The 22,841-nt window shown below is 39.7% G+C and overlaps 1 protein-coding gene and 1 long non-coding RNA gene across 2 annotated transcripts in view; one reads left to right on the forward strand and one right to left on the reverse strand.

The window, feature by feature from the left end:
- The window catches only part of LOC134799945 (uncharacterized), a 280,917-nt gene extending 278,643 nt beyond the window's left edge, over window positions 1–2,274 (forward strand). Inside the window, exon 2 of the long non-coding RNA XR_010145486.1 lies at window positions 261–2,274. This is a non-coding gene — a long non-coding RNA (uncharacterized LOC134799945). The remainder of the gene's footprint in view (window positions 1–260) is intronic.
- A 6,803-nt stretch (window positions 2,275–9,077) lies between these two features.
- Window positions 9,078–21,503, reverse strand: LOC134799925 (phagocyte signaling-impaired protein). Its single transcript, XM_063772363.1, has 14 exons — window positions 21,273–21,503; window positions 20,960–21,184; window positions 20,302–20,495; window positions 18,784–19,082; window positions 18,092–18,309; window positions 17,657–17,826; window positions 17,144–17,312; window positions 16,740–16,862; window positions 16,241–16,410; window positions 14,714–14,904; window positions 13,188–13,365; window positions 11,816–11,939; window positions 11,171–11,385; window positions 9,078–10,456 (listed from the first exon to the last, which is right to left on the reverse strand). Exons 1-14 carry the CDS (start codon window positions 21,337–21,339, stop codon window positions 10,103–10,105), a joined length of 2,697 nt encoding a protein of 898 aa, XP_063628433.1. The 5' UTR covers window positions 21,340–21,503; the 3' UTR covers window positions 9,078–10,102.
- Window positions 21,504–22,841: the final 1,338 nt, after the last annotated feature.

The raw sequence follows: 22,841 nt of genomic DNA on the forward strand, positions 1-22,841 counted from the left end.
TAGATAACTACGGTTAATATAGAAATATATATATGAATACATCCACAAAGCAATATTTTTAGAATTTAGTTGTATTCCAGGGAGCGTGCCTGAACTGTAGGGGGCAGCACTAGAGCCCCCATGTTTATTGTCGCGAAATGTAAATGTCAAGCTTAAGTTTCTAATTTGCGCCACAAGATGGCAAAACCTACAATGGGCAAGGTAGCGGGCATGAACTGTAGGGGGCAGCACCTACCTTAACGTGAACTGTGAGTGTCAAGTTTAAGTTTCCGATTTAGGCCACAAGATGGCAGATCCTCCAACGCGCACGGTCCCTGTACTGCATTATCAATGGGGTTGGCCGGTCAAAGTATTTAGCAGATGGCGCCAGCATAGCTTGCCCTGTCAATCCCTAGAATTGTGTCAGTTTTTTGTTTTTTTAATAAAATTTTAAGGATCCAGGCCAGCCCTTTAAGTCAAATCTTATAGAAAAAGGGGCAAGCTATGATGGCGCCATCTGTGCAAACCTTTGACAGTTGCCAACCCCATTATCCCTTTTTCTTGCAATATAGAATTATTGCAATTTTGCGCTTATTGTGATGGCGTTTTTCCCTACATGGTAAAATATGGCTGAATTTATTATATTTTATTTACTTACACAGATTATATTCTATATTCTATCACAGTATGGTTTTGAATCCACGCGGTTCGAAATTACTGCTACTAATTTGCTTTAACCTTTTCGCCGCCATTGACTTGATATAAAGTCATTACATTTCGTGCGCCACACGCCACGACTTGATATGTTATACGGGTTGTCTATGTGCAATTACGTGGTACGTGCTTGGGTTGTGCGTGCCTTGGCGTTGATGACACTTTATTACTTCATTGAAGTGGCGGCGAAAAGGTTAAAATAAATACATTTTAAAACTGCCTTTGTAGGGTAATTCGACCGTAACTGGCCACCCTAAACTAAAAATGAATTCTATTCACCTATATACAGAATTCATTTTAGTATATTATAAAGTTTCAATAACTGGCCACCTTATACTAAAGTGAATTCTGTTTATAGGTGAATAGAATTCATTTTAGTTTAGGGTTATATATTCAATTTGACTAATCTGACTTAAACGGTACTCCGTTCTATTTCGCAACTAATTTGCTGTCTATTTATTACGATTTCTACTTAGGCTATGATTTACGTTTAGTCACGCACACACGCGTATCGGTGCATAATGTTTTCTGCTCTAGTTTAGCTTAATTGTTACGGTTTGTATTTAAAAACTGACAAAAAAAGATATTTTGAGCTGAGCTCTTATAGTCATAACTGAGAATAAAATGTGACGTCCCACGGGTAAAGGTACCTTACGGCGGTTGGCGCTTACGCTATTACTAACACCCCTCCAATACTATTGCGGTGCTATGCGACGTAAGCGCCAGCCGCCATAAGGTACCTTTTGGGAAATGGTTTCAAATAATGTTTTAAAATTGATTCTTTGTTAAATCACTATTTAAGTTTGTTTTTTGAAGAAGTTTTAGTCGATAAATCAGGATAGATTTTATATTACACAAGTCTTCTCAAATTATATGCGACTTTCCGTCAGAGAAATTCAACAGAATTTATGTTGGAATTTCAGATAAAAAGGTCCATATTGCACTTGTAGCGTAAGGACCCTTCTGTATGGAAAGCCACATTTGATTGACTTTTTTGAAACCCTTTATTCTCAGAGTGTGATAACTGTTTATACAGATTTCTGGCATAATTTCGATGTTTGGGTTTGAGATTTTTTTTATTAAATGTTAACTTTAACAACATATTTATAATTTTAATATTTTTGTTGTTATTCTCACTAATTTCAACGATTAGCTATAAGACATATTTTTAAAATAGCTACAGACTAGAATATTGATCTTAAAATGTGTACAATTTAATAAGATATTCAAGCAATCTGACAATATAAAAATATCGAGCTAGACTCATTTAAGTGATAGTTCAAAATCGTGTGAAAATCCCTCTGGTCTCATTATTCCTATTTTGGCCTCTGTTTTAAAATAGTCAACTATTACAAATATTTCTATGTAGCCGATAAGAGATTGAAATACCTACTTTACAGTGTCATTATATTAATGTTCAACTTCTACTCTATAAAATAGTTATTGTTCCATAATTCCAATTCACCACACATTCCTGACAGACTGCACGTCGTATGAAAGACTTCATGAATATTTTTGTACTGTGACCGACAAATTCATTTACTGCATTATTTGTGTTGTAAATAAATAATATGAAAGTTATTTCTTTATTATTTACCCTCCTTGACCGATCCTGGCCACGTTTGCGCTAATGCTCAGCTACAGCTTGTAATATATTAACTCACATTTATAGACGGGTCTAACGCGAATTTTATTCAATTACCTTGATTTACCGACGTTTCGACACAGGTTTCACTGGTCGTGGTCGCGGCTGACTGATTTCCCAGCTTGTAATATGTAAACCAGCTCTAAGAGAGGAAAATAAAACAAATTCGGACTGTGTAAATTATAATTACATACAAAACTGTAATATCCACTCATAACGTATCCACAACGCGATATCGGAAGGCATACAGGAAGTTACACTACGTAAAGAATAACTCTTATTGTTATTATTTTAAAGTTCACAATTATTTGGATATTGAAAAGAGTTTGACATATAAATACATAGACAAGTAATCTTGCTAAGTATATTCATGTTCCGTATACTGTAAAATTTACAGGAAGAATAATAAGCGAATTTTACAGATCTGATGTTTTAAAAGTAGTCTGTGATTGACAGCTCTGTTGACAGTATGATTTTCTACCTTAATGGTGGTATTCCATCTGTCCAGTGTGTATTTTGTCTTACATTTTGAGGGTGTGGGTCAGAACCAGTTTTTTCTTCATACAAAAAATACCGGTATTATTACGTTCTTTTCCGTTCTTTTTATTATTTCATTTTTAATGGAACAATCTAATAATACGAATTTTTTACCTAAATACATGATTCAGTCCTTAAAAACCGTCCGAGCCTTGGGTGAGACGCAATGACTGACGTTGGACTAAGATATCGGGCAGATGGAATACCACCCTTAATACAAGCAAAATAAAGTTCATAGAATATATGGCAGTACATTGTGTAAATAAAATGGCACGTCTACACAAACTTATCGCCCGAAAGGTAAATCTCGTACAGTCAGCATTAATCAACTTATAGTTCGTCAAAGGACTGTCTCATTTCAATCATAGAGAGAATCGTACTATCTTTGTCTTACCCTAGTACAGTCGACGTCAAAGATATGTTTACACTTTTGCACCTTACTCCTTTGTATTAAGGCAAGAAGTGTAAACATATCTTTGACCTCGACTGTACTAGTACCCAAAAGAAAAGGATGAGTATAGTTTTCCTGGTTCTTACTGACTGACAAATTGGTTTGACCAACTATAGTTAGCGATTAGTTTCCAAATCGCTGGATTCTTGTTACGTCTGATTCCCTTTTAGTCGGATTGTGATGTAATTGTACTAAAGTAAATCCGGCGAAACCGGAATCTAGCAAAACGCAAATCCGGCAAATCAGGAACTAATCGTATCAAGCAAATAATGGCAGCCAAGTGGCCAAATGTATCGTATCACACCTTTGTTACCATAGGAATAAGGATGTGTTTCGATATAGCCTCCTAAGGCCCAAGGACCTATAGTACTTCTTCAGTTCGATGAAATTTAAATCATATTCAATTGAAACAGACGCTTTTGCTGTTTCGTTCAATTTTCAAACAACGCAAAATCAACTCTATTTCCTATGAACCTAATTCAAATTTCAGTGGCAAATTTTGCATTTGGGAGAGGCCTATGTCCAGCAGTGGACTGAAACGGGCTGATGATGATGATGATGATGATGGCCTTAGGAGGATAGGTGCTGGCCCGTATTTTAAGGGGACTATTGCACTATCAATATTATCGCGCGTTATACTTCTGCGTGTCAATGTCTTAAGAGCGCTCTTACAAGAAAAGTCGAAATAATGCAAAATTGATGATACTAGTCGACGAAATTCAGGACTTTGCGCTCATTATTAGAAACAATGAGTACTTGTTCCAGTAAAAGCGTCTTCTTATCTTTATAAATGTCGTTGTAAATATTAGAAAAAGGACTTACTAAATTAGTAATGATTTTTTTTCTGATGGTCGTTTCCGAAAAACCCCGTGAAGCACTGAATGGCGAGCTCTTATTTGGAAATGTTGAGAATTTTACTCTGCTAAACCTGGCTATTTTGTATTACTAATACCCTGTACTTTAGGCATATCAAACTATATTTTTCCTACATACCTTTGAGAAAGAGAAAATCAAAGTAAAACGAACTCGATTTTCTCTCCGAAACAAGTGTCAATTCCTACGAAAATCTACTTAATATCGAAGTCATTTTCATACTCAAGCAATCTGCAACGTTTGCTTATACTGTTGGTATACATTAGTGTTTATGAAATTCTACTATAATTTTTTGGCAATTTTTTGAAAACTACTCTATATTACCGATGACGCGCGCTGCGCCAGCTCAGTGCCGCGGCAGAGCTTGTAGAGGCAGGACGTGTGTCGGTCGGCTCCGCACATTTTCAACGGCGACGACGAGGTTTTTTATCATTGTGTGCGGCGGGCGCCGTGTAAAACGCTATACTGTGTGCGTGTAAACCGCAACGAGAGACTTTGATCCTAGCACCGTTTTTATAGTATTATAATTTATAATGGTACAGTTTAATAAACTACCGGACAGGATTAAAAATATTTGAAACGACCTGACATTCTATATGTATTTATTTGACTCAAGATAGTACTCAGGGTCTGATGATGGAGCCGGAAGGTGGGCACCGGTACCAATCAACCATGCCACTAAACCACTTTGTGTTTAGGCTCGTTTTATTCATCTCAACAAGATCTTTGACACACGATAGTACTCAGGGTCTGATGATGGAGCCGGAAGGTGGTCACCGGTACCAATCAACCATGCAACTAAACCACTTCGTGTTTGGGCTCGTTTGATTCGGCTCAACAAGATCTTTGACTTAAGATAGTACTCAGGGTCTGATGATGGAGCCGGAAGGTGGTCACCAGTACCAATCAACAATGCAACTAAACCACTTCGTGTTTAGGCTCGTTTTATTCGTCTCAACAAGATCTTTGACTTAAGATAGTACTCAGGGTCTGATGATGGAGCCGGAAGGTGGTCACCGGTACCAATCAACCATGCAACTAAACCACTTCGTGTTTGGGCTCGTTTGATTCGTCTCAACAAGATCTTTGGCACAAGATAATACTCAGGGTCTGATGATGGAGCCGGAAGGTGGTCACCGGTACCAATCAACCATGCAACTAAACCACTTCGTGTTTAGGCTCGTTTGATTCGTCTCAACAAGATCTTTGACACAAGATAGTACTCAGGGTCTGATGATGGAGCCGGCAGGTGGTCACCGGTACCAATCAACCATGCCACTAAACCACTTCGTGTTTAGGCTCGTTTTATTCGTTTCTATAAGATCTTTGACACAAGATAGTACTCAGGGTCTGATGTTGGAGCCGGAAGGTGGTCACCGGTACCAATCAACCATGCAACTAAACCACTTCGTGTTTAGGCTCGTTTGATTCGTCTCAACAAGACCTTGGACACAAGATAGTACTCAGGATCTGATGATGGAGCTGGAAGGTGGCCACGGGTACCAGTCTACCATGTAACTGAACCACTTCGTGTTTGGGCTCGTTTGATTTGTCGCAACAAGATCTTTGACACAAGTTAGTACTCAGGGTCTGATGATGGAGCTGGACTGTGGCCACGGGTACCAGTCTACCATGTAACTGAACCACTTCGTGTTTGGGCTCATTTGATTCGTCGCAATAAGATGTTTGACACAAGATACTACTCAGGGTCTGATGATGGAGCTGATGATGATAGACAGGTACCCGTCGCCACCTTCGCGCTCCATCATCAGACCCTGAGTACTACCTTGTGTCAAAGATCTTGTTGAGATGAATAAAACGTGCCTAAACACGAAATGGTTTAGTTGCATGGTTGATTGGTACCGGTGACCACCTTCCGGCTCCAACATCAGACCCTGAGTACTATCTTGTGTCAAAGATCTTGTTGAAACGAATAAAACGAGCCTAAACACGAAGTGGTTTAGTTGCATGGTTGATTGGTACCGGTGACCACCTTCCAGCTCCATCATCAGACTCTGAGTATCACCTAGTGTCAAAGATCTTGTTGAGACGAATCAAACGATCCTAAATACGATGTGGTTTAGTTGCATGGTTGATTGGTAATGGTACCTTCCAGCTCCATCATCAGACCCTGAGTACTGTCTTGTGTCAAAGATCTTGTTGAGACGAATCAAACGAGCCCAAACACGAAGTTGTTTAGTTACATGATAGACTGGTACCCGTGGCCACCTTCCAGCTCCATCATCAGACCCTGTGTATCTTCAGTGTCAAAGATCTTGTTGAGACGAATCAAACGAGCCTAATCATGTTACTACATGGTTGATTGGTATCCGTGACCACCTTAATCATCATCAGATCCTCAGTACCAGTTCGTTTTTAAACCCTCGTTGATACAAACTTTACAACCTATAGGTACCAAATGCAATGACGAAACATGTAAATGAGCGAGTAGGTACCTATAATTTCTTTCGAGTAATATACCTTCATAAGTACAAGTATGGGGCTATTCATAAATTACGTCGTTTCAAATGGGAGGAGTGGGGGGGGGGGGGGTCTGGACATCGGATGATGGTAACATGACGTAGGAGGAAACAGATTCATCCGAAGCTTGATTTTTGGATGATTTGAGGGGTGGGGGGGGGGGGGGGGGTCAAAAATCGTCAAAAATAGATGACGTAATTTATGAACAGCCCCTATGTACATTTGCACTGCATTTAGTATTTTCGTACTTACCAAATAACAGTTTTAGAACTTTAAAAGGTAAGTACAGTTAGTGTTGTTATGGTTGATTTCAATATGCTTCGCGAAGGATCAAGAATGTTTAATCCATCATTGTAGTGCGAGTGTGGTAGAAGGGATCGGCGTACTGAGCTCGCACGGCCTGCCGCAGCGCGTAAAATACCTAAACTCGCTCAACGCCGAAATGTAATAGCGCTCTTAATACGTAAATAATAGTAACAAGGCAAAATCCAACTGATTTATTCAAAATACGCGGCAATATTTAAATTACATATTGGCAGTGTATTATATGGGGTCCCTTTGTTTCCCATAAAGTTTTAAGTCATAATGTATTGTTTGTCATATTATCGTTAGTCATAAAACTGAAACCTTTAACTTTTCAGGATTTTCGTAAGGTTATTCTATAGATAGGTTAGGTTTGTTTTATGGCAATCCTGAAAAGTTACGCGTTTCTGAGAAAAACCAATTATGACTAACGAAAATTCGGACAAACAATAGATTATGACATTTATGACTTAAAACTATTTGGGAAACAATAGAGACCCGTATTATATGCCTAATGAGTGGCGTACATTAATGTGGACGCGCCTTAAAATCACATTTTTTTAAATATTATGATAGAATTGCAAAAATATATCTATGCAGTATAAAGTCGTTGCAGCGTATTTTATTATGCAAGCTCATATAATTTTATTAATATTGACTAATACAGTGAAAACACAAAAACAGTAAATAAGGTATTTTATTCACTAGCGTATTTAAAAACGCACTTTGACGTGTTTTAAATTGACCATAGACAAATTCATTAGGGTCAAAATACACTCAGTTAAAATACACTCATGGACAAATTTAGAGGAACGCAAATAAAGTTAATTACTAATTTTGAAATTACATACGGATGCTGTAATCTGTAATCCTACTGGATTATCAAACCTTTATTTACGTTCTCTAATAGCAGTGGCGGTCTATGATATGGGGGGAGGCCTATGTCTAGCAGTGGACGTCAGTGGCTGATAGGTAGGTAAGTAGGTTGCGCCAGGGGTGCGAAACTCCTCCCTTCGGGCAAACTCGGCTCCGTTCGGCTCAGCATTGCTCCGAGCAATTATTAGGGTTGACACAACTTGACGTCCCTTTGATAAGATGATGGCTTGAATTTTAACAAGCCTAAATAGCCGAAAGAAATAGTGCCATGTATTAGAAAGGGACAGCATGATTCGACCCTGAACCGCTGTCAATTTTCGGTTTTGTAGGGAGTTTCCTTTCTGTACCTACTGTAGTACTATTATTCATTCTGTGGATGCGCTCCTCTAAATATGCCCATGAGTATACTTGTAGATAAGGGTGGTAATCCACCTATCCAACTTCTTCATCCAATGTGTATTGCGTCTCACATTTTGCTTTAATGAGAGAGTGAGACGCACTGAGATTGGACAGGTAGAATAGCACCCTAAGACCCAGAAGGCTAACATGTTCAACACATTAGGTCCAAAGATGTAACTAACGGCCAGCGTGTATATTTTAGTAAATAATAGCCATATAAAACCATAATATTACATTATTTACACGATCAGTACTTCACTTGATCGAACTAGAATAAAACCGGCGAGTGATATGAGCGATATATCTACACTGAATTAGGGCATGTTCATACTGGCTTAATCTTAGCGATTTAAGGCCAACCCACACTAGCGTCTTTTGAGCGCCGGCGTCTATAGTTCGTTTTTTTTAGCATTAGATAAAAGGTAAACAATCTTGATGTGTCTTTTTATTGAAAAACACGTTATAAAAGTAAGTCACAGTAAATATGTAACAATTATGAATCTAATACGATCATTTATATTCTTCTGCTTTCATAAATAATAGTAACTGATTTAAAAAAAAGCGTTTTTCAATTAAAAGACTTGTCAAGATCGCTTACCTTGTTTGCTAAAAAACGAACTATAGCCAGCGCTATGGAAAATTTGCCACAGATTTGACTAGACGCCGACGCTCGGGAGACGCTAGGTTGGGGTGGGGGTGATCCTAAGGGGCCTAAGGGTGTCACCACATTCACGGAGATTCATTCTGCTCATGTTATAAGAGCAAAAAAAACGTCAAACGTGACGTGACGTGACGTTTTGAGTGTTAAACGACTTCGACTTTGATTGGTCAAGAGATTACGCCGCTGATTCTTCTTCTTCCTCGCGTTATCCCGGCATTTTGCCACGGCTCATGGGAGCCTGGGGTCCGCTTGGCAACTAATCCCATGATTTGACGTAGGCACTAGTTTTTACGAAAGCGACTGCCATCTGACCTTCCAACCCAGATACATAACATACAGATAGATAGATTACGCCGCTGATTATGAGCTAAATATGAACGTGCCCTAATATTGAAGTTCACTTATCTGTATTTGCAGCTTGATATTTGGCAAACACGAAACAGAGTATAGTAAAATTCATAGAAAAACATGCTGAAACATTCGCATTATGGACATTCTCCATACATTTAATGTATGGAGTTTACCATTCTTTTTTCCTAGTCTAACCCCTTAAAGATTTGTCACTTGTAGCATGCAAATTTGAAACAATAAGGTTCATAAATAAGTTAGATTTTTTTTACACTACGAATGTGGCAAAAATATATATACAGTACGGAAAAATAATGGGCGTCCCTCCAGGGCCCATTAACCTTTTGGACGCCAATGGCCGATATATCCGCACCGCAGGTTCAACGCCAAAGACCGATTAATCGGCCACAGATCACAGAGCAACATAGACCTACATCCATATGCATAAAGTTCAATTTCAGTTTTGACACTTGGGTGACGTGGCGTCCGAGTGACAGCTTTTTTGTTTGACACGGCGTCGAAAAGGTTAATTAGTCGGTTCGATTTCCGGACAAGGGAAGCGAATTTAAGAAAATCTTTGAATGCAGTTTTATTTCTTTTTAAAAATAAAATAAATGTCCCTTTAAGTAAAATGAGCTAACTTAAGGTTTTGAGGTACCTACTTTCCCTCCAGGGCCCATTAATTATTTCCACACTGTTTATACAACAACGGGGTTACCACATGCGCGTTGGCTCTGTACTTTGTAGACATTTTCTATGAACCTTGCCATAAACTCTAAAAACGCACAATCACATCGCCATACCTAATATCAATATAACAGATATGCATATCACATCACTGCAGACTCTTCAAATACTTCACTTTCTTCTTAAGTATATTCCCCAAATCGCTCAAAACATCCTTCAATCCACTATTAAGTTTATTCTGAACCGGGCACTGGTATTTATCTAGTGAGAGTTTTTTTAATTCATGTTCTAGCGTTGAGTTGAATGTGTATTTTGGCCAGTCTTCGATGATTTGTTCGATGTCTGAGACGGAGTCTTGGACCGCTTGGTTGAGGTTGGAGAGCAGTTCTGAGGTCCGGAGCTCGTCGGGGGACTGGCTGGTTTTCTTTTTGGACTTTTTGGTGTTGGTTGGCGTTGAGAGCTCGTTGCAAACGCCGAGGAGGAAGGTGATTATGCCTATGAACTGTGGAAGAAAAATAAATGTTTTGAATTTTTTTTTTTCATTCGATTAATAAGGTTATTCCGCTTTCAGCGCATGGTTGTGACCTATAGTTCGTTTTTTTTAGCTTAGAAAGAAGGTGAACGATCTTGAGACGTCTTTTAATTGAAAAACGCTTTAAAAAAAATCAGTAACTATTACAAATGAAAGCAGAAGAATATAATTGATCGTATTAGATTCATAATTGTTACATATTTGCCGTGAGTTATTTTTAAAATTTGTTTTTCAATTAAAAGACACATCAAGCTTGTTTACCTTATTTCTAATGCTAAAAAAAACGAACTATATGTTTATATTTTAACCTAATTAATCCAGAAAAAATATAGCAAGATTAATTATTGATTATTTCGGACACTATTTCCAATAGGATGCTATTGTATTCACCGGTTAGGGGTCGTCCAGAAATCATGTGATCATATTTGGCCTATTTTTGACCCATCCCCTCCCCCTTGGTGATATTTGGTGATTTTAACGCAACCTGCTTTTTACCCCCTCCCCCCTCTCTCTAAACGATCACATTTTTTCAAACTATCGACTTGTCCGCAAAGTTGCCAGCTCGCCTACTAGCGTTAGAGCGTTCGACTACACTCTTACCACCATCTTTAGCTTTTGACTCGTGTGCGTCGTTGCCACTAGCGTTTAACCACGTACCTATATTTTCTACACCTAAAAACTCACCTCTAAGTAGACACTGAGATGTTCTAAAGCCTCTCTCATGCCCCATCCCTCTCTAGGCACCACAGTCTGCAGTTGTTGACTCGCGCCGCGTATTTCCCGCGCAGCCTCCTCGGCTAGTGCGTGGGCGCGCGCCGTGTGCGACGTTGCCAGCTCGCCCACTAGCGTTAGTGCGCAGGAGTACAGTTCCCGGTATGGTACGGGTGATGATACGAATGCTGTAATGATAAAAAATTACTAGTAAGTTACCAAATGAAAGTTTGCAGAATTTAAGAATATAACTGATGCTAATAAATACTAAGAATAAAATAGTTCTAGTCCGTTTTCTCTTTAGCATCATGATCGACGTAAAGGCAAATCAGTAAAATTATCTACAGTCGGACGTAGCTAGCTCTGCACTTTGTAATGACAAAGTGTGTACATGTCACAATAATCTTCTTTTTTTTCTGGGAATGACGTTTATATTTAATTCTATGACGTTCATAATGACACTGCTGACACTAAGTCGAACAGAGTTAACTAAGATAAACTCTATAGTTGGCCAATTATTTTTATTATTTAGTAATTAAAACTTAAATCTATCATTACAGGTATATTTACAGGTTATATTCGTCGCTAGATGTCGCGAAATTAACTTTGCAATTTTACCGATAATTCTGCTTGGGAAGGGTTCAGACACCCGCCACCGCCGCCTGGTGCCGTACAGGTCTCGACATTTCGCCATCGCCTCGCTAAAGGCACCCACACACGCCGTCAACTCCTCGTAGTGAGCCTGGAATAATGTATAAAGTTATTATTGGCATAGTCAGAAGAATCATGGTGTCTTTATGTTCATCATATCAGTCGAAAGACGTCCACTGCTGGACATAGGCCTCCCCCAGAAGCCTGATATTCTTAGCACCCCTGACTTTGCCAGTGCCCTGACCGCTACCATAGCCAGAGCACCGGGAGTCGCCGGAAACTCGGGGCCGCGGTTTGGTTATGCTTATCATACTGGGGGGTAAATGCCATAATCGCCACGCTTGGCAGGCGGGTTGGCGATCGCAGTATAATTTACCGTACTTAAGGGATGCTGCTGCCCATTCACCGGTGGACTTGGACGTAGTTTAAGGACATACCCGGGTCCTTATGTTACTCGTACTTTAACCCTTTGAACGCCACCCCTATCGTGCGCGTCGCGATCATGAACCTTATTAAAATGCACGAAGGTTGATATTTGGCTGTAGCCACGCGCGTCAGTTGACGCCTTTGACGGTCAATGAGTTAAACTATGTTCTTATTTTGTCAAGTACAAAAAATGCAAAAACAAGAATATGACACGAATTTGGTAAGATCGACAGGGAAATTTATGCAGGGGAATTTACACCATTTGTAAAAAAGTTCACCAGCAACAATCCCCTCCAAGAATAGGAGACATACTTCAATATTATGATATTACATACCTTTTTCTCGTCAACCAACTCGATGCAGAGCACTATGGACCCGTTTCTCAAAAGCTTGTAACTTGTAATACAACATGTAATGTAACATTTCTAACAAAAGCTGTCAAAAAGTGACATCCACTTGTACGAGTATTACAAGTTACAAGCTTTTGAGAAACGGGCCCCAGGCCATCTTTGAGCCTCAGGTACGCGAGCTCCTCTTCAAAGCTTTATAATAAAAGCCATATCTGACAGAAAACTGCATATACATACTAATATTATAAAGGCGAAAGTGTGTCTGTCTGTCTGTCTGTTACTTCTTCACGCTTAAGCCGCTGAACCGATTTAGTTGAAATTTGGTATAGTTTGAGTCCCGGGGAAGGACATAGGATAGTTTTTATGTCAGAAATCATCCCTGAAGAGAGTGCAATGGGGGGTGGAATTGAAAGAGTAAATGAATTGCCTAATATTTGAAGTAAGCAATGCGCGAATTGAATGATTGCTATTAGCATTATCCAGGCGCTATATGTACCTACTTTAGCTGCTGTCACTAATTCCACGCAGACGAAGTCGCGGGCAAAAGCTAGTATATTACATACCTTTTTCTCGTCAACAGGTCTACTGTCAGCCAGCTCTATGCACAGCGCTATGGAGGACACCAGGCCATCTTTGAGCCTCAGGTACGCGAGCTCCTCCTCAAAGCTCTTGGCTTTCAGGTCCGGGTCTTGGCATTGTGGCGGGTCGTAGCTCACTATCACGCTCAGGTCACGGTTGTCACTGAAACAGATCATATTTGTCAGTTTTTAGTGCTCAATCGGTTAAATGCGTTTTTCTCAGAGACCGTTTGTCGTCAATAGCGAACATTGTGTGGTTTGCCGATTTATGTATGTGGGCATTTTAACTTAAAAGTGTACAGTCGATTTTTATACAATTATGGTGACATGGGTACTTAAGTAGCGCTGATGGCCTAGCGGTAAGAGCGTGCGACTTTCAATCCGGAGGTCGCGGGTTCAAACCCCGGCTCGTACCAATGAGTTTTTCGGAACTTATGTACTTACGAAATATCATTTGATATTTTCCAGTTGCTTTTCGGTGAAGGAAAACATTGTGAGGAAACCTGACTAATCCCAATAAGGCCTAGTTTCCCCTCTGGGTTGGAAGGTCAGATGGCAGTCGCTTTCGTAAAAAATAGTGCCTACGTCAAATCATGGGATTAGTTGTCAAGCGGACCCCAGGCTCCCATGAGCCGTGGCAAAATGCCGGGATAACGCGAGGAGGAAGGGGTACTTAGTAGGGGAACTGATCGTACCATTTACTTTTTTTCAATAATCATCAATATTTGAGTTATTTCTACCCAGAATAACGAGGACTATAGAGATAAAAAAAAGTGTCCCAAAAAATACACTTTTGTGATGCATTTTCACATAGGTACATTTTGTATGGATCGACATAAAACTGATACCTACCCAAAATTTGTATGAAAAATTAGCATCACTTTTTTCTTTGTTTCTCTAAATGGCCCTCGTGATTCTGAGTCCAAATAACCCAAAAGCTCATAGTTTTTCGAAAAAGTGTTGATGACTACAATTTTTTCGGAAAACCCCGCTATCAGTGTATATGTCCGCGGCCGATCGTAAGATCAGGCAAATCGTAATGTTCCTGTGTAATGTTTTGACGGTAGTCGTATTAAACCAACAGATAGGTAGGATCCGTTAGGTTGCTTCAGATGCCAGAAATAGGAGCTCCGCACGCGGGGCTTCGTCGACTCAGGGAACGAGACAGATTTTCACGTTTTACGATATGCCTAGGGATTTCACGATCTGCCTGGTGTCAGTATCGGGCGCCGACATATATAAATAAATAAATATTATAGGACATTTTTACACAAATTGACTAAGCCCCACGGTAAGCTCAAGAAGGCTTGTTTTGTGGGTACTCAGACAAAGATATATATAATATATAAATACTTAAATACATAGAAAACATCCATGACTCAGGAACAAATATCTGTATCATCATACAAATAAACGCACTTACCAGGATTCGAGCTCGGGACCATCGGCTTCATAGGCAGGGTCACTACCCACTAGGCCAGACCATATACGGGGGATATATATGTACTTACACAGGTTCCTTATGTAGCGGCTGCGGCTGGTGCAGGGGTGCGGGCGGGCCGGCCAGCAGCGCCAGCAGCGCGCGCTCCCGCGCCGCCGCGCCGCCCCAAGCGCAGCGCCGCAGCACACTGTTCCAGCGACCCAGCTCCACTAACTTCTCGAATGTACCGTATTTGTACGCGTATGTTAAGTGTTCTACGCTCTGAAAAAAAAAACGATCGTGTTTCTACTCGTCGACTGTAATTCTTGAATTAAGATTTCTTATACCAAACTGCATTTGGGTACTTTTAATGTATGGGCTCCCAACTCAACTATAATATTCATTTCGATACAGTTTAGTCAACTATAATGAAATTGGCAAATCACAGCTCGCCGCGATCAAAAGGACTCAAGTTAATTATTTATTTTAGGTTGTATAGTAGAAACAATTGCTTCATAAGTCGGAAACGCGCATGTGACACCCTTAATATAGCAACATCCATTAACCACGAAAACCACTTAGCGTTGTTAGTCTCCATAGGCTACGGTGGCCAAAATCGAGAAAAAAAAACTGTCTAAAAATTTAATTTAGCGCGGAGCAAGTACCAGGGCCTCATGAGTTACGAGAAGGTGTCGCGGCTGCTCGAGTATCTTAGCTGTATACTTTTGGTTTGTTTACCTATATAATTCTACTAGTTTAAATTATTATTTTTGTTGACTCATAGAAAAAGTTTTGTATACATACAATAGTGATATAATCAAGCTTTTCAATCTCGTCTGAAAAGCTCTCTATTAAATCACGATTGTATAAAATACTATTTTATCCATTCTCGATAAACAAAGTATCAGACTTGCATTTTGCACATTTAGAAACTACAAAAAAACATTGTGTAATATCGTCGAGCAGGTGAAAACCGAAACTCAATTAATTTAATAATAAATATTTAAACAAAAATCAACCATATTTTCATACTAATATAGTTCAGTATGGTTATGAACTTGTGGTGCTAATTAGTGATGTTAGGTTGTCACGTGACGATATATGTGAAATAAATATGTAAAGGTTTGAAGTCACCGAGCAACGCTAGTAGAATGCAATAGTCCGCCTTTTAAGGCCTGTATTACGATTCCCGGTATTAGAAACTAGCCTCGCACATTGCCCGGTGATAATATTGCAGATCGGACTTTAGAAAAAGACAATTGAAAACAGCAAGAGAGAAAGAGACAAAGCTCTACAAAGCCGAAATTCCGATGTGTAATATTTATCGCCAGGTTTATTTATAGTTTACGATCACAAAACAATAATCCTTTTAAAGCAGTATTGCGATTAACGGTGTCAAAAATATTATGTTTTACCACAGAATAAATAATAGTAATAGGTACAGAAGCTTCACTCTCTAACAAAACGCGTCTATTACGACTGATATGACCGCTAGGTGGCGCAAGCGCGAGCAAGCGTCCGTTCCGTAGCGGTGCGCGGCAACTACTATTGCTAGACACCAAAATTGGTGTGGGCCGCATGTACTCCTAAAAGCCAGTAGATATGTTTTCTCACTTACGTCTTTATGTTGGTGGTCGCGGAAAGCCCTGGTGTCGGCTAGTAGCTGCAGGGCTCTCGCGCAGGCCGCGGCGCCGCCGAGCCGCGCGCAGTGTAACCAGCCCAATGAGATTAGTTGAATGTGCTTCACTTCTAAGCGTTGGTAGATACTGTCCGCCGCCAATGCGTTCCCTGACGAAACGAAAGCCGTGTTTGCATATCCATACAATATTTACAACATAATTATTTAGTGACATGAAAAGACGTAGCAATATTTCTTTTTATTTTATATTATTTATTTGGCTCACAAAACAAGTTCCAGACGTTTACAGGAATTACATTAATAACTTACAGTTCAGATCTGGACTATAACTTTAAATCTAAACATGTGACACGGAAGGAAAGGAACATTCAGTGAAAATATAACGCTAGAGGGAGGACATCTCATGATGTCAAGAAAATTATATAAACAGTAGTAAGATTTATGAATATAACAAACAATCCAACAGAAAATAACTTACCTAGGAGATGGTAGAGGGTGATCAACAGTAGCTTGACGTGGAAGTTAGCCGGAGAGCGGTGCAGCACTAGCTCTAGAAGACATAGAGCTTCCACCACAGGCTCTGTGCTTTGTAACTCGATTGCTGCAGCAAATATAAGCCGTTAGTAAAGAAAATGAGACGAAACCATCCACTGTGTGATTGTCCCACTATCGCAAGGCTGACAATCATTGCGTCATGTGCCTGGATCAAAAGGACTTCAAACACTGCTCCAAAGACCCTCTCAGCAAATATCTACCCTATTACCTTTTCATAATACCAAAATCGCATAATCTGACAATGGATTTACCCGAGTTTGAAGAGACTCAAACAAAGTCTATACTCCAAACTTAAAGCAACAATCAACCAATCAGAGCAAAACTCACCAGCAAATATGTAGTGGTGCGCGGCCAGTATTGCGTACCCATCCGAGTTGGCTCTTAGGTAATGCGCCCGTAGCCGATCAGCTAGGGATAAACAATCCGCCGCGGGGAGAGGGGCTGCCGTCAGCCGCCATAGTGACAGGCAGGAGATGTGGCGTTGGATGTCGTCGGGCTGTATAGAAAACTTTTGTGAAAAGAAAATATTTGCCTTATATTATTGTCCTACATGTTATTGTAAAATGACTAAGGCTTAGGGAAGAACATCGTTTCCGATCCAAATATGTCCATCACGCTCGCTATGCAGATTTGCGATGGAAAAATAAATACAATAATTTACATTTTGGTGCTGTGACCAGGATATTTCTTACAGTTTTGGCTTTAAGCTATGCATGTCATGACATAAATGACAGCTTTTGGACTATTGGACTCACCTCTCGCTGATCGCAAACTCAGGTATAATTATCGTTGCCTATGGCAACAGGTAATATTAATGAACGTCCAAAAAGTAACACTTACAGTGGTAGGCTCGCTGTCCTCGTCGAAGCCTAAACACGTGAGGAAATCCCGGCAATGCTGCTCGCGTTCGCCCTGCGGGATCATTTCCAGGTACGGCCGGAGATCTGGCACTGCGCATGGCTTATTCGCGAATACTCGTAAGTATTGCACGCATAGTGCTACGCCACTACCTAAAATGTATAAAATATATGATAGTATTGACCGAAAAACGGTGTGTCATACAATGAAAGAATTTTGTACAAACGACCCAATGTACCGAAAGTTTTTGGAAATAATAGTTGGTGTAACTTAGCTCATACTACTGTGAAAACTAATTTAGTTGCTGTTTCTTTACGATAACATAAGATTTTTATGTCCTATTCAAAATTATGAAATAAATATTGCAGTTGTAACATTTGGGTGGGTGGGTACGCAGGTGGGTGTAAGGTATCTTGCCTAAAAGCTCAGTAGGATTCCCATCCACAGCCAGCCGTTTCCACAGCTCCAGTCTTGCTAAATAAGGCCCCCGTAACACCCGGCCCGATCCCATGCCCTCCACCAACTGACAGATGAATTCATGGCACTTTTCCGCAGTATCGTCACATCGGTCACTCTTGTCTGACTCCTTCATAAGATGGAATACTGATTCGAAGTACGGGACGTAGTAATCCCACCTGTAATAATAATAAAAAAATGGTTACATTTTATTATTATTATATTTGACGGCCAAAAATGTCAACTGACGCGCTCGGCTACAACTACAGCCCAATATTAAGCTTGGCGTTTCAGGCTTCAATCGATTATATTGCGCATAAATAAATGAATGACTTTTAAACACATCCCGGCTTCTAAGCCCTTTCATCCTTCTTTTGATGGCAATAATATGTCAGGGAACAGTAAATAGTAATGTGCTAGTAGACGGTCTTATCGCTATAAAGCAACATTATCTATCCTTATGGTAATGTTAGTTTAAGAAAATTTTAATGATGATGTCGCTTTACAAATGCCTGTATGGGCTGTATGCATGGGTAATGGCTCCCGGCAGAAGTTTATCATAAAGTGGGATCTCTATGAACTTCAAGATGTCCTCCCACTTCTGCAGTACCAGAATCATGATGTATAGTGAAAAATATTAAAAATAAACATACCTATCAGGATTATCATACAACAGCTCCTTGCACAAAAGATTCAGCGGCTTCCACCTCTTAAGTTTCTTCAAATAAGGTATAACCGCCTGGGTGATAGCTCCAGGCAGAAGTTTATCATAAAGCGGGCTCTCTATGAACTTCAAGATGTCTTCCCATTTCTCCTGCAGCTCGAGGATCATGATGTAGAGGCGAGCTTCTTGTTCCGCCTCCATTTTGTTTTCGGAGATGAAGTTGTCGACCATTCGTTGGGCTAGCGCGAGGAGGATGCCGCGTTTGGATGCGTCTTCCGATTCTTTAGCCTAGAAGTAGAAAAATGTATCCATTATGTGTATACTGGCTGCTGCTTACATAATATAAGTTCATTCAAAATCAGAAACAAATAAATTGTTCTTAAGACTTTTTCAGCAGGAAAATTAAGGAAGACGTGATTGATTCGAAGTATCATTTCTAGGTACTTCCAAGTATCACGCAAAATAGGCGCAAGTCGTCGAGTTGCGGAAAATCGCCCGAACTACAATACAATAAGTACTTCCAGGGAATGAGGGGACCACGGGCTCTGCCTGTAGTTTAGCCGTGAAAGGTAACAAACAGATACAGATATAGTTTCCGATTAAGTGGAATATACATATAATAGGTACCTATAAGATTCGGAAAATCGTATTCGTGCACGGTGCCTAGTTGTTATTGTTAGCGAATTCCATAGAATCTTATCTAAAATGCCGATACCACAGCAGTTAAAGTGTGACTCACTTTATTGTTACCATTTACCTATAAGGAATAAATGTTCCAATTAAAACAATGGCACTACGTGACATTTTCTACACGATGCCTTACTCGTAAATTTCATTAGGCAATTCACACACAGACACCGTCATCGTCAGTCGCAGTGAGCGAGGCTACAAATCAGGCCACGAGTCCTCATAATATAGTTGGAATTTTTTAAGATGCCCAATTAGTACAGATGTAGTGCATAATTGTTTTCCATCGTATTTTCTTGGAAACGTTCATATTTGTTATACTACTTCAGTCAACATCAGTACTTTTTGTACCTACCGAGACTGACGGAAAAAGCAAGACACGTTCGTATGTTTCCGTGAAAATACGATGGAATATAATCATGCACTACATCTGTATGTATGAATTCTAGAGACATATTTAACACCTTAAGGCCGCGATAGATGCACGCGACCGGCGGCAAAACCCTTACATTATTTTCAAAACAGTTTTTCATCATTTGATTTATAAGGATTCAGGGATAGACACAACATGAGAATATATATCTAATAGACTGACTTGCTTTGACCGAGTTACTATCGCATTTAAAATATTATTATTATTATATAATTATAGGCGAGCAGCTATTTAGCTGATGAGCCTATGTCACACAGTGTCCAGTACTATATAGTTCAAAGTTTATAAAGTCATATCACATCACTAGTAACATCAGTCTAACTTATTGTTTAAAAGCCACTGGTCCAATACTTTTAGTAGAGATATTATTAGAGATTTATAGCTTACCTGCAAAACAATGCTCATGACAGCCCAAAAGTAATACGGGTTCTTAGGCGCAAACTTGTACAGCGTCATGGCTGCCCGCTGCTGCGCCCGGTAGTCCCCGACGCGGACGTAGGACATGAACAGGTGGGAGTGCAGCTCCTCGCTCGTCGGGTCCACTTTCACTGCGGCTTCGTACAGGGAGCAAACTTTTTGCACTGGGGGATGAATACATTATTTAATCAAGCAATCCACATTAGTCTAAATAACTTTAGATGCATAGTTTTTTTAGAGACAAAATATTAGATTCAGTATCCTAAATAATAGGTGCTCCATTACATAAGTGTATTAATAGGTATCTTAATTAGGATACAAATTTTGAGAAGATTTTGTTTTGTGTGAATATCCAGGCTTTTAAAGGAAATTTCACGCAAACCTTGTTGTTGGTAGTCAAATTTAAATAATAGAATAGGACCATGCTAAGTTTCCATGAATCAAGTATGGAGCTTATATGGATATGTATGTATTGTTAAATGCCAAGTTTGTGCAAAGTTAGCATGGTCAGAGTCTATGAGCATAACTTGAATATGATACGGTACAGTCGGCGTAATAGGCTATCATGCATAAAGAGACGATTCTTACGTTATGTATCTAACTGTACCAGCATTTTTACGCAACTTACATTGCTGACATTCCCTGTAGCATATCGTCATGGCCTGCAGCGTGGTGTCGTCGCTAGGCTTCTCCTCCGCCAGCGCCTCCAGTACCGAGTGAGCCTCCGGCAATTTTCCTAACCTAAAAAGCGACAGGGCCTTCAGAGCCCGCGCCGCTTGCAGCGAAGGACTCTTTTTAAGCACCTTCTCCGCCTCCTGGAGGGCCTTCTTGTTATTCCCATTGTCCAACCAATCTAGAAAGCACAAAAATAACCTGAAAAACAACCGTCTCCCAGGGAGCGAACTCTGAAAATATAACACTCATTTTCACACTCGTATTACCGTAAATAGGACGCAACCGGCGTTCAACAATTCCACCGTCATGCATGTGCTGTGGCCGGCCCGCCATTTTTCATTTATAGAGCCCTTTTTTTTGGGGTGAAAGAAGATATTTCGGCTCTTTTTTGGCTTTTTACAGCACGTTTGTTGTCGTTGGTTAGGTCGATTCTCTGACAGTGACGTTTTGTAAAAATGGTGCCAGGAAAAATAAATACTAAAGGCCACCATTCATTGGATAGACTAGATAAGAGTTTCGTTCCCTCGCCGGACGTGTAGATGCCATCTACTAGATGGCAGCACTGTTTCATATGAAATTAAATGAATATTTCCTGAGTTAATTTGCTTCTATTAGAATCTAAAAGGATTTATTGTCATTTCTCGTAATATATACAACGGCTTGATGTTAGCCAAATCCGTTACTAATTGAGGCATGAGCCCTTGGAACCCTGGACCAACATCAAGCCAATATGGAACTGTGTCAAAGTAAATAGGAAAATGATATCTTAAGAAATTCCTACTAGTAGCTACATTGATATAGTTCCATTGTGATCCAGAGGTGCATTTTGCAGAGTGTAAGTTTTAGTTTTATACTTTACTCAATTATTACTCTATACTTAGGATTATGTACACTATATTTTCATACCAAGATTACCAAAGTCACGCAGCACGCAGCACGTGAAACTTATTCTGGCACATAAAGTTTGGCAAGTCATTTCTAACAGAAAATGGCGGCAAATTTAAGAAAATATAGGCGCGATAGGTCAGTCTTCCATACAAAATTTGAATTTCGCGTCTTTTTCTACTGACAAAGTGAGTTTGCCCAGTATGTTGCAACTTGCAATGATCCCAATCCAATGGATACGAAATAGATGATAGGTAGCGGTTAGGGCGTTGGCGTCTATGCACTAGATGGCGCTCCTATCATAAATTTTGTCAGGGTTTTTGAAAATTTTAAGCTATTTATTGAGCTATTATGACTATCGTCTTAAAAAGCTTCTACAAAAGTAGATAGTTGCTAGCTAATTAGTAGCAACCAATTGATCGGTCCAAGAAGATGGATAACGATATTTCAAGGACCCGTCGGTCAATACCTATGGATACACGTAGTTTTAATACATCTTACATCACGTCAAAAGCGCCGCCAGGGGTCGGGGGGTAAAGGGGGGTAAGCTGCAGAAATGAGTGACATGAATACCCAAATTCATTTAATTTAACAACATAAATATAATTTACAAAAATTGAATTAGGTCAGCTAATTAAAACTACTTACTTAACATAACATCAAGTACTTTAGCCTCCGTGGCGCAGGCTTTAAAAACACTTGATCTATATAAGGCCAGCTGGTATTGTTGGCACAGTTTTTATATTAAACTACTTATAATTACTCGCTTGAACATTTAGTATAGTCATTGCATTCTTATTGATGAGTGAATTTAGACTCTAATTCTAAGAGCATAAGAACGTAAATGTCTTTATGTTACAACTATAGCAACAGACAAGCTTAACGAGTTGACCAATAATAAAAAGAGCGAAATAAATACAAGTTGTTTGGACCATATACGTAAGGTGCAA

The sequence above is a fragment of the Cydia splendana genome, chromosome 19 (assembly GCF_910591565.1).
Source record: "Cydia splendana chromosome 19, ilCydSple1.2, whole genome shotgun sequence".
Lineage (NCBI taxonomy): Eukaryota > Metazoa > Arthropoda > Insecta > Lepidoptera > Tortricidae > Cydia > Cydia splendana.

Bases quoted from the DNA above. Each gene is read 5' to 3' on its own strand.
- LOC134799925 (XM_063772363.1), bottom strand. From the start codon at position 21,339: ATGGCGGGCCGGCCACAGCACATGCATGACGGTGGAATTGTTGAACGC. The intron at 21,185-21,272 runs GTAATACGAGTG...TGTGCTTTCTAG, and splicing joins CCGGTTGCGTCCTATTTACG to ATTGGTTGGACAATGGGAAT. The intron at 17,827-18,091 runs GCAAGATACCTT...TATACATTTTAG, and splicing joins GAATCCTACTGAGCTTTTAG to GTAGTGGCGTAGCACTATGC.